Source organism: Heloderma suspectum, chromosome 10 (genome assembly GCF_057233095.1).
Source record: "Heloderma suspectum isolate Gila_16-S chromosome 10, 16-S_ref, whole genome shotgun sequence".
NCBI classification, from domain to species: domain Eukaryota; kingdom Metazoa; phylum Chordata; class Lepidosauria; order Squamata; family Helodermatidae; genus Heloderma; species Heloderma suspectum.
Genome location: NC_139467.1, coordinates 10,989,073 through 11,004,128, shown reverse-complemented (window position 1 = coordinate 11,004,128; position 15,056 = coordinate 10,989,073). Strand labels below are relative to the sequence as shown.

The 15,056-nt window shown below is 49.7% G+C and overlaps 1 protein-coding gene across 1 annotated transcript in view; it reads left to right on the top strand.

The window, feature by feature from the left end:
* Positions 1–15,056, top strand: part of ATP1A3 (ATPase Na+/K+ transporting subunit alpha 3) — a 56,570-nt gene that overhangs the window by 19,422 nt on the left and 22,092 nt on the right. The window contains exons 3-11 of the mRNA XM_084816298.1: positions 8,436–8,564; positions 8,735–8,794; positions 10,460–10,663; positions 10,787–10,900; positions 12,314–12,448; positions 13,026–13,143; positions 13,836–14,104; positions 14,400–14,598; positions 14,945–15,054. Coding sequence (XP_084672424.1) covers positions 8,436–8,564; positions 8,735–8,794; positions 10,460–10,663; positions 10,787–10,900; positions 12,314–12,448; positions 13,026–13,143; positions 13,836–14,104; positions 14,400–14,598; positions 14,945–15,054 — 1,338 coding nt within the window. The remainder of the gene's footprint in view (positions 1–8,435; positions 8,565–8,734; positions 8,795–10,459; positions 10,664–10,786; positions 10,901–12,313; positions 12,449–13,025; positions 13,144–13,835; positions 14,105–14,399; positions 14,599–14,944; positions 15,055–15,056) is intronic.

Genomic DNA, 15,056 nt, shown 5'->3' with positions numbered 1-15,056 from the left:
GAAAATCAGTGACTGGCCCAAAGCCACCCAGTGAGCTTCATGGCCAAGTGGGACTAGACCTCCCGAGTCCCAGTCCAAGACTCTAACCTGTAACACTCTCAGACATATATGCATGTTTACGTTCTTGTGTTTTATGTTAAGTCTCTAGTCAGCAACTATTTTTTCTCAGAGGGCCAGTTTGAGAATGCAGTAAAGGGAGGAGGGCAGAAGCCCTCCCCCACACCCCTCAAGGTGGAATGCTGGTGAGGCTTGTTACTACAAAACTTCACACTTCTCCCTTTTGGCTTCCGGTAGGCCTGATTTGGCCCAGGCCCTCCAAGTGTTCACCCTTAGCAAGGGACCTGGTTCCCATGACTGGATTTGCATCATCATGGATCATCGTGATTGTGCGAACCCACCCAGAGTTTGTGTGATCGTTCCCACTCTGCATGTAGAGCTGCCTTATACTGAGCCTGGTCATTAGTCCATCCAGCCTGAGTACACTGTCTCTAGTCTGGCTGGCAGCAGCTCTCCAGGGTACGGCCTTTCTCATTACTTGCTACCCAATCCTTTTAACTGGAGATGCCAGGGACTGAGCCTGTGACCTTTGGGAGAGGGAAATCCAATTAGTTTGGGTTAGAATTATGTTGAGTGTGTACACTAAGTTGTTTTGGCGTGGAACAGGAGTGTCCTGTGTAGGTTGTGGGTGGGTGGGGGTTGTGGTTTTGAAGTCCGATGTGGAGCAATGCTGTGGAAGATCAGGCTGTCGGGATTTGAGGGTTGGAATGATCCAATCTGGGGATCTCTGGTGTGTGTGTGAATCTGCTTGACAGTCAATTTTAGATTCTGGTGAGCTTTGGGGGCTGGCTGACATACAGTGGGGGTTGGCCTGGGAAGAACCGGCGGACGGCAGGGTGCACTGTGGTTTCAGAGTGTCTGGCGGGGTGCCGCTTTGTGTCTCTGGGATGTCTGGATCCAGAGCTTGGAGTGTGCACCTATGGAGGAGGCCTGTGGTGCACTCAGCTGTGAGGCAGTGACAATAGATTTGAGGATCCGGGTTTGTCGGGGGGGGGGGGGCTGCAATGCTGTGGAGCTTCTCAATAATACGGGGGGGTGAGTTTCAGGGTGCCCGTCAGTGACTTGCTTTGGGGGTGCTTTGGCAGGTGCTGTTGCTGAGGTTTGGGGAACCCCTGCCTGCCTGCTCCTTTCTCCCCACCTTGGGCAAGGTGAATTCTGCAGTAAAAGGGGTGGGGCTTGCTGGTGGGCCGGTGTGTGGGGGAGTTGCTGCTGATTGGCTGCCGTGCCTGCCCTGGCTCAGACAGCAGAGGCAGGAGCGCGCCCAGCTCCGTCCTTCCCCGCCGGCAGCCGTGGGCACAGCATCCCTGGCTGGGGGCGCAGGCAGCTCCCTCCTCTGCCCTCCTTCTCTCTCCCTCTCTCTTGCGCTCTCTTTCCCCATCCATCCATCCATCCATCCGCCTGCTACTAGCTAGACATCCCCAGGAGATTCTGGATCATCCAGGCTGAGCCACCACAGCTGCCAAGATGGGGGTAAGTACCTATCTCTCTTGCTGTCTCTCCACGTACTGAACGACACTGGTGTGGAAACGCCCTGATCCGTATATATTTGGGCATATGTGCATTGCGGATGCCTGCATCCATGAGCACGTTTTGCACTGACATCTCTGTGCCCTCGTGGTGCGTATGCTGTTCTAGCCACAGGTCCATGTCCGCACTGCATGTGTGCTTGCGACGGCATGCTCAGGAGAATGCAGATCTGTCGGCAGATTCTGTTCTTTCTCCCCATCCCTTTGCACTACTAGCTACGTGAGCATCTCTCTCCCCACCCTATGAGATTTGCCACATCGTGTCTTATCTCCTAGAGTTTTGTGTGCTTGTGCTTCATGTACGGGGGAGGAGGGAGTTCTATGTCCAGGTGGCAATATCCGCATAGCCCATGCTCCCATGTATGACGTGGTGCCCCTCTTAACATAATGTTGCAGACTGTGCATTTCAACATCGTGTACCTGTGGTGTGTGGCATGTATCTTTATGTGCCTGTGCATGGTGTGAGTGTGTGTGTGTGTGTCTCTCTCTGCAACTGAGGAGCTGGTACCTGTATGTTATGTAGCGCCCTACACCCCCCCCCCCCTCCAACTCTGGCAGTAACCTTCTTTTCCCCTCTGCTTGTTCCATATGCACACACAGCACATCCCCATTTCTGCCCTTGGAGGGCAGGAGACGCATCCCAAACCTCTTTAATTTGCCCTTTAATCCCCTCTTCCCTTCTTGCCTGGGTGTGTTGGACCTTCTTCAAGCAGCTCAGAAAATATTTTTAGCTCAACGGTGATAAAAGCTTATCATCCCTCTTTTCAGTTCTATGAACCCTTGGGAGTGCCATATGTGTGCATGCATGTGGGAACTCATGGCGGGATGCCTTATTTGGTGGTGGTGGTGATGATGTGAGATTCAGTCTTAGGAACCGGAACTCTCCTCTAAGGATGCCTTTCTTGTTTTTTTTTTGGGGGGGGGGTGCCTGAAGATCGCGGTGCCTCAACAACGTGGTTTTTGTTTAGGGCTTAGGTATCTTTTGTGGGGTGGGCGTGGGGAGAAGGGGCTTTTAAATATTGCATAGGGAAAGAGCTGGCAGGAAAATGGCAGGGGGGAAAAAATCTCTCCATCCCCATGGGTGACAAAATGTCAGCCAGGGATGGATAGATGGAGGAGAAAGGATGAGTCACTGTGTTGGAGGGAGAGAAAACATGAAAGGAAAGGAGAGAGAGAGGGAGAGAGAGATGGGTGATGAACAAAGCAAAAGAGAAGAGAGCAGGAGAGGGAGTGAAATGTATATAGAGAGGCAGGAAAATGTGCTGGGGATGGAGAAAAGGAAAGCATAGCAAGCCATCCAGAGACAGTGCAAAGGAGAGGGGGGTGCAGTCCCCCCCCCATTGATATTCAGGAGCTGTTGTCTCCTCTGGGGGTAGGGGACGCCAGTGGAGGCTGCGGCAGCATAAGGCAGCTGCATCCCCTCTTAGCAATATAGTCCTGGGACACCAAAGTGCAGGGACAGATGAATTAATACAGAAAGGTCACCTCCCCCCGCCATTTCTTCACCCCATCCATGCTGACTCTAGCAAGGGATGCTGCTAGGAAGGTGAGGTCATAGGGGGTAGACAGAGGGTAGGGGGGATGCGTGCCAGAGACATCCTGTTTGATTGACAATGATACTCTCTAACCCCACCTTCCTCAACCTGGTGCTCTCCAGAGGGTTGGGGATGGTGGGCCCTGTAGTCCGACACCTCTGGAGAGCGCCAGGTTGAGGAAGGCTTCTCTAACCACTAGGCATGGGAGGCATAAAGGAGGATCATTGTGATACGATCAATACATTCCTGGCAAATAAATTCCTGCCCGTTTTCCTAAGATAAAAAGAAGTTGTAGGATGAAAGGTCTTTTTCTGGACTGAGAGACGGGGCTGGTGAGTGAGTGAGTGAGTGAGTGAGTGAGGGGGGGCGGGGAAGAAAGGTAGGAGCAGCTATGGGCGCTTCTGAATGTGGTGGAGGGGGCCAGAGGAAGGCAAGGTGGAAGAGGCGGGTTGCAAAAAGACAAGCACCTGGCTTGCGTGTGGCGGGGCGCGGAGGGGGGAAGGGGCGGGCGGTGGAGAGGAGGAGAGGAAACAGATGGCCAGGGAGCAGCTAATCCGCCTTTCTTTCTGGCAAGGAGGGAGGGGTGCATCAGAGAGAGAAAGAGGGCGAGGGGGGGAAGGGGCACCATTGCAGCAGCTGTAACCTTGCAAACAGCAGGAAGGAGAGGGACAGAGAGGATGTGGGGTGGGGAAGCTTAAGGGAATGCTCAGCCATGGGGCAATTCAGGGGATCTGGATTCTCAGTGTGTGTGTGGGAGAAGTTAAAGCCACCCCTCTCCCTCCCCCCATTATTTAAGCTTCCTTAGAAGAGAAAGTGAGGGGGAGGGATTGATGGCGTCTTAGCCTGCCCCCCCACTCCTTCCTTCCTTCCATTGCTTCTTACTCTTCCCTCCCACATTAGATCCCTCTCTTCCCCTCCCCTTTCTGCCTCCCTCCTATATTTGGTGTCTGCAGATAAGCAGAGGCAATCTCTATCGCCAGCAAGTCTCTGCAGCAAAGGGGGGTGGGGGTGGTAGAGGAAAGACGGGATGAGGGAGAGTGGGGCTGGGGGAGGGAGATGGGGAGGGATTTTATTCTGGGCCTTGTCTAATCTAGTTTAAAGAGAGGTAAAAAAACCAAAACCCTGACTTCACGTTCAAGTTTCACCCCCCCCACTCCCCCTAATCTCCCTAATGGGAGTTTCAGGCCCTGAGAAAAGGGATTCCCCATCATCAACGTATTTCTAAGGTTCTGACCTTACAAGGGAGACACACTCCCTTTTCCTTTCCTAGGCCAGGTTTGTGCCCATCTGCCTCATCGGAGCTGGGTCACCCTGACCCAGCTGCCCCTCCCCATGAATTCCTTTTGGAGCCCTGTGAAAGCAGGTAGACTCTCTCTTAGGAGAGGAAACAGTTGTGTGTGTGTGAGCAGGGTGGGGGGAGTTGTTCTTTGCCCTTCTTCCTCCTCCTCCCCCTGCTTCTCCATTTGGCATGGGGCTCTGCGGCTGGTGAGCCCTGCTGCAGCGCTGGCACCACGCCAGGGATCTCTCCCTTCCTTCCGTCGCATCACTGCAGAATATGGGGGAGGCGGTCAATCCTGACACTGCTGGGGAGGCCCAACAAGCGCCTTGTGGGGTGCAGTGCCCCCCAGATCCATTTAGCGAGGCACATCCCTTCACAGCAGCTCCATATCTCAGACAATATCCTATATTCATCTCCCCAGGGGCTTTGTCCACATTGGGCACTATGTGTTTGGGGACCCTCCTTGATCCCCTTTTTTTGTATAACTAGGTCATGGAAAAGAATGGTTTTTCTTCTTCTCTGTCCTGCAGTACACCACATCCCCCCCCCCCATGGGATTGGGAGGGGGCAAACGTGGTGTATAACTATTGACTTAATAAATTGTCCTTTCTCAAACAGTAAGCCATGATGTGCTTGCCAAGAGGTTGGGACACTTAATTTACTTGGGGGTTATTGCATTACACACACATCACCCCAGAGCTCATCCTAGTTCTCTTAAGGGGAGAAAAATCTTTGTGAGTCTGCAGTTTCCCCCACCCTGGAATAGTGTGATATAATTTGGTGTGTGCAACTATGTTGCGTGTGTGTGATGTCGATAGGAGCATGTGAATGTGATTGTGCATATCTGCAGTCTGCATACAGGGGAGCAAAGCACATACCTGTGCATGCATTAGAAAAGTTTTTGGGGATTTGGGATTGTGCACCCCCTTCCTCTCTCTTTCTTTCTCTGTGGTTATTTGCATGCATGGATGCATGTACAATTGTGTCACTGTATCAGGGCTTCTAAGTGACACATGTGTGTCTACATGTGATGACTTCAGGGTCTTGGTATATTCACCTTAAGTGTGATTATCTGTAAACGTAACCATCTCTGTGTGTGTGTGTGTACTAATTAATGTGTGCCTGTAGTTGTATGTCTAAGGATGGGTGAAGTTGGTATACTGTGCTCTTCAGATTATGTACAGCTCTTTCCCAATATCTCAGCTTCTTGACCAGGATTCATATCACACCATGCATTCCCACAGGAACACAGTGAATAGGGTTGGCTTTTTGGCCCCCCACTGATCACCACCAAGAGGGTGATCCTAGCTTTCAGACATGAATCAGGGCCCAAGGGTGTCACAATGGCCTTCTAACACAGTTGTGCTGGGAAGGGCATCTCAAGGTCAGTCAAGGTCCCAAAATACCCTTTCAGGGCCTTTAGACACAAACATACTGATTACACTTATATTCCATCCTTCCCTCCCATGCAGTTAGTGGCCAGACCCCATCGTGATTAGCTTCAGAGATCAAAGCTCTTCAGATGCCTTTGTGCTGTGTATAGCCAACATATCCCCTCCCTTGTTCAGAAGAATCTACCCTTTTCTGACCCTATTCATCCTGGGTAAGTCTTCTTCTAGTTAGGGGCCTGGTGGTGTGAGGCTGTGTACAGATGGTAGCTTTCAGAGACTTGTAAGGCGGTTTGATAGAACTATCATCGCTTGTGATATGTACGTTCATTTTTTCCCCTATCCTGCTGTGGTGCAGAGTAGAAAAACAACATGTTTTGTGAGCTGCCCAGAGAATATGGATATTGCGCAGGCTATATAAATATTGTAAATAAATAAATAATAAACAGGTTTTAAGTGCCTTAGAAACCTACAAAATCTGTTTGATCAGAAACCATAGTGGAAAAGGAAGAAATGAATGGCAGGCAAAACAGCCTCTGAACAATTACTGTCTGTGCATGGCTTCAGGTCATCTTCTTTTCCCTGGGCAGGTGGAGACTTACCTAGGACTAAACAGCTGCATGGAAATGCAAAGGCCAGGATGGGCTACCTCTCAGTTCACAGCCTCCAATTTATTTATTTATTTATTTAATTTATGCCCCGCCTTTTTCCCTCTTGCAAGGAACCCAAGGCGGCTTACGTTATCCTCCTCCTCTCCATTTTATCCTCACAACAACAACCCTGTGAGGTGGGTTGGGCTGAGAGTCTGTGACGGGCCCAAAGTCACCCCGTGAGCTTCCATGGCTGAGTGGGGACTAGAACCCGGATCTCCCGGCTCCCAGTCCAACACTTTCGCCACTGCACCACACTGGCTCTCCGCAGTAGCACTAGATACTATATATATATAAGAGGCAATAGCCTCTTCTAGTGTGGGGAACTCACTGGCAATCCTGATCTATCATTTCACTTTGCTAAAAGGTATAGAAAGGATAGACTGCCTCTAAAAGAGGGACGTCGGTGCTCCAGTGTGCTCCTCTTGCATGCCAGATAGGAAGTGCATAAGGTTCCCGAGGCTCGTTCTCTGCATCTAGGAGAAGGGCAGTTTCTGATACTGGCTTGGAAACTGCATGCAGAATGCCGCTGAACAGGTCGCCCTCTGAAAGCACAGCCTATCCGTTGAGCAGGCATGCATGTGCACCTCTGTATGCGCAGCAGTGCGTGTGTGAATAGGGATTGGGGAAATTGAGGAGGGGCATGTCCTTCGCTCATCAAATAGCATTACTGGTGTAGTAATAGCGGTACAGTCATACAACATTGCCCTATATTGGATCAGACTAGCCCAGGATTGTTTCTAGCAGAGATCTTTCCCCGACCCTTGACCTCAGACAGCCCTTTGACCTTCAAACTGAGGTGTCAGGGAGGTGCCACTAAGCTACGGCCCAGTCATGATGCCATCTCCTCTGGGGTAACTTCTTCCCTCACAAGATCTAGCAGGCCATCTCTTTCTGGTGGGCTAAACCACGGCGATCAAACCGCTCAGAGGTTTGCCTTGTCATCTTCTGCCAGTGGGGAAAAGGAAGCCACAAATTAAAAGAAGAAGAAGAAGGAGGAATGGCTGTATTTAGTTATTTGGATGACAACACTAAAACCACAATCCAATAAAGCCAATAAGTAAATGAAATGAAACATGAAAATAAAAATATCGTATTCATGTTTTAGTCTGATGCCTGTTTAAGCCCATAAAAACGATCTGGCTGGATCAAATGAAGGATCTAGCGAATCCAGTATGTTGACCCAACACTGGCCAGCAAAACTTGTGGAAGCTCATAAGTAAGGCAGGAAGGTGAGAGCCTTTCCATGTCGTTCATCTCCAGTATCTGGTAATCAAAGGTATACTGCCTCTCAACATGGAGGTTCCATGTTTATCTATCATGGCTAACAGCCGTTTTCCTCTATGAATTTGTCCAATCCTTCTTAAACATTATCAAAGCTAGTGGAGATCACTGCATCTTGCAGGGCTGTATTCCATAAATGAATTGTGCTCTGTGTGTTCAGGCTGAGACTTTGGCGAGTCTCCAAAGGGATGGAGTTGCACAATTGTGGGGCATCCAGCAAGAAGGCTGCACCCTCTCTCTTTATCTCCCCTTGTATGGGAGCCTTCCCCAACTTGATGCTCTCCAGATTTGTTGGACGACAACTCCCATCATCCCTAGCCACCATGGCTACAATCTCAGTGGTTGTGCTGGTACACAGGGGAGAAGGCTTCTGTTGCTTTCTGTTGTCAAAGATCTGTCTGAGAAGGACTCTTGAATCTTTGGGTTTTAATGGGAGCCGCTTTCATGCCCAGATCGTTAGGGGGTGGGGTTTGCCTGCATTGGGGTACACCTTATGATGTATATATTTTGCCCCAGGCATGTCTACCCAATAAAACTTTGGGAACTAGGGTTTCCTGTTTGGGATGGCTTAGTAAGTTTTATGTGATGTTATTTCCAACACATGGCCCATGTGGAATGATGGGGTGGTGGCAGTTTGGGGTTGGGAAATGCTAGCACAGGGAAATGACTCCTCTGCATTTAATGCCCTCGCCTCTCTTTCTGTCTCCGCTCTGCAGTACGGGCGCTCAGACAGTTACCGCGTGGCAACCACACAAGACAAACACGATGAGAACTCCTCGCCCAAGAAGAGCAAAGCGCAGCAGAAGGTCCGAGATCTGGATGATCTTAAGAAGGAGGTGGCGATGGTGAGTGACTGCTGGCCCATCTGGCTGCTTTTGGCCAGTAGGGGGTGCTGCAGTGGCTGTTGGGGCATCTAATTCTGCAGCAGCAGACCTTGTGGGGAGGAAGAGAGGGCGGGCCAGAGCAGATGGTGGAGAGAACCCCTAATTCTCACTCTTTTTCTGTGATCTTTCAGACCGAGCACAAAATGTCCATTGAGGAGGTGTGTCGAAAATACAACACAGACTGTGTGCAGGTAAACAAACCCAAACCGAGCTATTTTCCTATCCAGGGGGGTGGATGGGGAGGTAGATTTTCCCACATCACAGGCTGGAGATGAGTTGGGGATCATTGCAGCTGCCTGGTCCTTCTGTAGTACCATGAAGCTGGCTGGAGGTACATGGATAGGGCAAACATCCATGTACCTGGATGTTGAGAGCCAGTGTGGTGTAGTGGCTAGAGTGCTGGCCTAGGAGTTGGGAGATCCGGGTTCTAGTCCCCACTCAGACATGGAAGCTCACTGGGTGACTTTGGGCCAGTCACAGGCTCTCAGCCCAACCCACCTCACAGGGTTGTTGTTGTGAGGATACAATGAAGGAGGAGGATTGTGTAAGCCACCTTGGGTTCCTTAAGGAGGAAAGAAGGTAGAATATAAATGTAATAAACAAACAAACAAACAGCTGGCTAGCAAAGATGGCCAGCAAGGGACTAGAGTAGCAGCTGACTGAGCAGAATAGATTGCCCTGCCAGAGGATGGTAGTTGAGCTTTATCCTTTGCATACAAATGGAGTTGGGGGTAGGGTGGGGGCTGATAAACATGGCAATATTCGGTGATTTATCAGTCAGTCAATTACAACAGGGGTGGGGAACCTCTTTCAGCCTCAGGACCCAATTCTATTTTGAGAACCTGGGGGGGGGGAATTCCAGTAGTGGGTGAAGCTTAAGGCAAAGGGGGTGGTGCCAAAGGCGAAAGGAATAGGGTTGAAAATATCAGCATGTTGTAGCTTAAAGCTCTTACTGCCAAGAACTCGGTCTTCAGAGCGGCATTTCCACCTTTTAGAATGGCAGGGGACTGCGCAAAAGCTGGGAAAATGCCAGATTACTGACCGGTGGATGGGGGAAAGGAGATGGGCCAGAGGAAGGGGGTATGGCCCTCTGGGGAACCCTGGGCCGGATTTGGCTCCCAGGCCTGATGTTCCCCACCCTGAATTGCAATAATAGGGTGCCTGAGCCTCTGGAACAGGACTTGACAAGCAGCCTGGGAAAGCCTTCTGTGCAGGATCATGATCTGAATAAAAAGAAGCTGGGAGGTGCGTGCAGATGGGCAGCAAATTCCAGAGGGGTGCCATTTTCCTACCTTCAACCTCCATCTCTTTGTGATTTTATTTAAAAAATGGAAGTGAGCAATGTCCCTGGAGTTCTTGCATCAGGTGCAATCATGTCTGAGCTTGTGGGGAATTTCAGAGCATCTTCATACGTAGGGCTTAAATAACCCCCTCCCCTTGCACTATTTATATTACAGAGAAGAGAATATGGAGGAGAGGACTTTGTAATGCCAGTGAGCATTCTGGTCATTGTAGGGTATTTGAGTGTGCTTTTTTAAGCCTCACAATGCAATGCAATTGAAGCTAGGACGGCTTTTGGTCGTGTGTGTGTGTGTGTGTGGCCTTTCAGGGCACAATCCTATGCAAGTTTAGACAGAAGAAAAGTCCTACAACTCCCAGCATTCCCCAGCCAGCCATGCTTTAGAATAGGCCTTTAGAGCCTAAGGAGTTCCTTGCTGCAGGGACTATGACAGGCAAGAAGTGAAGGATTAGGCTGTATGGGTAAAGAGTTGGAAGGATGGAGGGATGTGTGGCTGGCTCAGCTGGTTCTGCCATGGGGCATGGATGCATTCCTTATTTCTCTGTCTCCTCATCAGGGTCTGACCCACAGCAAAGCCCAAGAGATCCTGGCCCGAGATGGCCCCAATGCACTCACCCCGCCACCTACCACTCCCGAGTGGGTGAAGTTTTGCCGCCAGCTTTTTGGGGGTTTCTCCATCCTCTTGTGGATCGGTGCCATCCTCTGCTTCCTGGCCTACGGCATCCAGGCAGGGACGGAGGACGATCCCTCAGGGGACAATGTGAGTGTTGGAAGAACAGCCTTCTGCAATGTGTTTGGGGATGGGGGGAGGTAGGCAAGGCAAGGCAATCCCATGCAGCTCCTGATGCTCCAACACCCTGTTTCTGCTCCTGCCCTCATACAGCTCTACCTTGGTATTGTCTTGGCTGCTGTGGTCATCATCACGGGATGTTTCTCCTACTACCAAGAAGCCAAAAGCTCTAAGATCATGGAGTCCTTCAAGAACATGGTGCCCCAGGTATGAAATGAAGAGGAAAGAGTGTATGAATAGGGTTGCTAAGCAGCCAGCATTGCAGCCTCCCTCAGCCTGCCCCCCCAGATGTGCTGGATTACAACTCCCATCATTCCCAGCCTGGTTGGGAATGGTGGGAGTTGTAGTCGAACTCATCTGGAGGTCATCAGACTGGGGGAGGCTGCAGTATTCTAATGGCTGAACCAGTAAAACTGTGTTCTACTAGCCAACCAGTAGTGGGGGTTTGAAAAACGAGCAAACTCCAGATCCTGCCTAAACAACCTAGAGTTCCAGGTTCAGACGTCATGATAACAACCCAGGAATGGGTTGTTCCTGGGTTGTTCATTACAGTCGATTGAAAGTGGAAGTGACGAGCATGTGGGAGGTGACATGCTCGTTGCTGCATGGCTCTGCCAATTCCTAGGTTACACAACCCAGGAATTGGCCATGATATGCAAACCTGGTCAACATGAGCGTAATACTTCGCATTCCCCTCCAATGCATCCAGTAGGGCTACATGGGAGTGTAGAAGGAATTGAGGTTTAATTTAGAAATCTTTCAAGCAGACTCTCCCATGAAAATAAAAAGGGGGTGATAGTCTGCAAAGAAGTACAGCAGAACCATGATCCAGAAGTACAAGTTTAAGAATTTCTGGTATATGGAGGGCAGTATCCAGTGCAATGCTACCACTAATGCAAATTATGTTGCACTGCCGATAGCGCTTGCTGGAGCAACAGGTTTCCCCAGAAAATCCCTTGTGCCAGCAAACCCTATTGGTGTTAATCTATAGATAATTTACGCTAGTGCAATGTAATTTACATTAGCAGTAGTGTCGCATTGGATGCTACACACTGTGTTTGAATTTAGACATGGGTTCAAATTCTAGATTTAGATACTGATTAAAATCCTAACTCATTGATGAATTGACCCCTGCTGGTTTTGACTAAGTCACTGTCTCTCAGGTCTCCTATCTGTAAAATGGGAACAAGAGTAACAAGCTACCTCAGAGAGTTTTGTGAGGTGGATCAGAGGACAGACTGAGAATTGCTGATACGATTAGAGGCAGGGCCTTTGCAAGTTAGAAGTGCTACATATGAGCAAAGGGCTGGATGTGCCTGATCTCATCTGATCTCAGAAGCTAAGCAGGGTCAGCCCTGGTTAGTACTTGGATGGGAGACTGCCTGGGAATCAGGCTTCCTGCACTGAGCAGGGGGTTGGACTCGATGGTCTTGTAGGCCCCTTCTGATTCTATGATTCTATGATATATGATGAATAATAACCATATGAATGATAACCTTATTACTTCCATCCCTCTTGGAGACAATGCTCTAAGGTGATGTGTTTTAGGGGAAGTGTGCCAGTAGCTGAGAACCCAGAATGTCTGCCTATCTACCTGAGCCTGCCTCTCTCATCCCGTAGCAAGCCCTGGTCATCCGGGAAGGCGAGAAGATGCAGCTGAATGCTGAAGATGTGGTGGTTGGTGATCTGGTAGAGGTGAAAGGAGGAGACAGAGTCCCAGCTGACCTAAGGATCATCTCAGCCCATGGCTGCAAGGTGAGGCCCTGACACTGTTTCCAACTTTGAACTTGTATTCCTTTCAGCAGCCTTCTCTGGGGCATGGAACATCTGGAACATCCAGCGCTGCATCATTTGCCAAAGGTTCTCTCCCATTCTCATCCAAACCCAACGGAGAGTTCATGTTACCATTGCAGGGTTAAATGACATGCGGCCATATCTCTGAATCCCGTGGTTGGGATTCTGCTTGTGGGGGAGGGAAGCTACCTGGATTAGTACCACAGTATGTGTGTGCATGTGTGTGTTTATGTGTGTGGGGCTAACCCTTCCCCCATGTCGTTTTCCCACTGCATATCACCTCACTGCCTCACCAACGTCCTTGGAATTTTATAGGGTGTGAAGCAGCTGTTGTCTAGAAGCTAACATTCAAATTAATTCTGGAAGTCACACTGTGAGATCCTCGGGTTTGTTGCTGCTTACATGCCAACTTTGAGAATGTGAAAATCTGAAATGTGAATTTGCACATTTGAATTAAACGTGAGACCATCTAAGTGCGAAGTTTTCACTACATTTGTTCCAGTTTAATTGAGTAAATGGATGACATTTTCTTCTCCAGGTGGATAATTCCTCCTTGACTGGTGAATCAGAGCCACAGACCCGATCACCTGATTGTACCCATGACAACCCTCTGGAAACCAGGAACATCACTTTCTTCTCTACCAACTGTGTAGAGGGTATGGCCAGAGATTGGGTTAGGAGCCACTTACGCATCGCCCCAAGAGAATTAAGAAATGCATCTCCCCCCAAAAGATGGCACACGTTTGCATACAATTTGCATATGCTAATAAATATATATGGATCCAAATTTAGAAATAATGACTACGAATTAAATAGAAACACAATACATCTGACCATAATGGAGAAGACTGTGACCATGGGACCTGTAGGCCTGCTCAGTCTGCTGTCTGGGTGTGAACTGTTGATGGCATCTTCAAGGACCCTGCTCTCCTTTCTAATGGTTTTCCTTAAGCTGAACTTGGACCAGACAGCCCCTCAAATTGAGGATGCCTTCAAATAGAGGACTGTCCTCTGACAGATTATCAAATAGAGGACTGTCCTCTGTAAAGTAGGGCACATGGACACCCTAGCGTGTGTGTGTGTGTGTATCTGGAGATTGGAGGGGTAATAACGGGGCCTACATACACCACAGACCTGAATTAGCTTAATCGTAATTCCTTCTCCACCAAGGTACCCTAAGAATTGTAGTTCTCTCAAGGGGAATTGGAATTTCTAATAGGTAATTCTCACTCTTCAAAACTACAGTTCCCAGGATTCTTTTAAGGTGGTCATGCCAACTAAACTGGTATAAATCCAGTATAAATTTGTAACATAGATATGCCCATGGAGTCACTTCTCATCCCCCCAGGGACAGCACGTGGAGTCGTCATTGCCACCGGGGACCGCACTGTGATGGGCCGAATTGCCACACTGGCTTCAGGCCTGGAGGTTGGCAAGACCCCCATTGCTGTGGAAATTGAACACTTCATCCAGCTGATCACTGGCGTGGCTGTCTTTCTGGGTGTCTCCTTCTTCGTCCTCTCCCTAATTCTGGGCTATACTTGGCTGGAAGCTGTCATTTTCCTCATCGGCATCATTGTGGCCAACGTCCCTGAGGGGCTTCTGGCTACTGTCACTGTAAGTAACCCAGACCGATCAGGACTGTAAATGTCAGGGATAGCAGCTGGATAGAATCCTGCCTGCACATTTCCCCTTGACACTTCCTTTAAAAAAGAAGAAGAAAGAAATCTAGACATTCAAGGGAGGGGTCTGGAATATCCCTGAGGTACTTTGGGCCTGGCATTGGGGTCAATACTTGAAGAACAGGAAGCTGTGAATTGTGAGGAAGCTACCAGCAGACTTTTGCAACCCTGGGGCAACTCCTGGAGTCCTTCCCTATAGCCCACCACAGACCCCCTGTTCCTCTCGCTAGGTGTGCCTGACGCTGACAGCCAAGCGCATGGCTCGTAAGAACTGCTTGGTGAAGAACTTGGAGGCCGTGGAGACCCTGGGCTCTACCTCGACCATCTGCTCGGACAAGACAGGGACCCTGACTCAGAATCGGATGACTGTTGCCCATATGTGGTTCGACAACCAGATCCACGAGGCTGATACCACCGAGGACCAGTCCGGTAAAGGCCTGGGGTGGTGGGTGGTGATCATATACCCTTCATCTGCCTTGGGGTGAGAAATCTGGTGGGTAGTTGACATAATGCATCCTCTTGGGAAAGGCAATATGAGGAGAAGGGATTCTTGTCTCAGCCTTGGGACATTCTGGGTTCCATCTTCTCACCCTGTTTTCCTCTTTCTCTCAGTTTCACAGACCAGTTTCATGACTCCCTGTAGCTTAGAACAGCCTTACCCAACCTGGTGTTCTCCAGATGTGTTGGACTACAACTCTCAGCATCCCCCAGCCAGCCATGGCTGGACTACAACTTCACAGTTTGACTCCTTCCTCTGCCTTTCTTTTCTTTGCAGGCACAGCCTTTGATAAGAGCTCTCCCACCTGGTTGGCCCTTTCCCATGTTGCAGGGCTTTGCAACCGTGCTGTCTTCAAAGGAGGTCAAGAGAATGTGCCCATCCTCAAGGT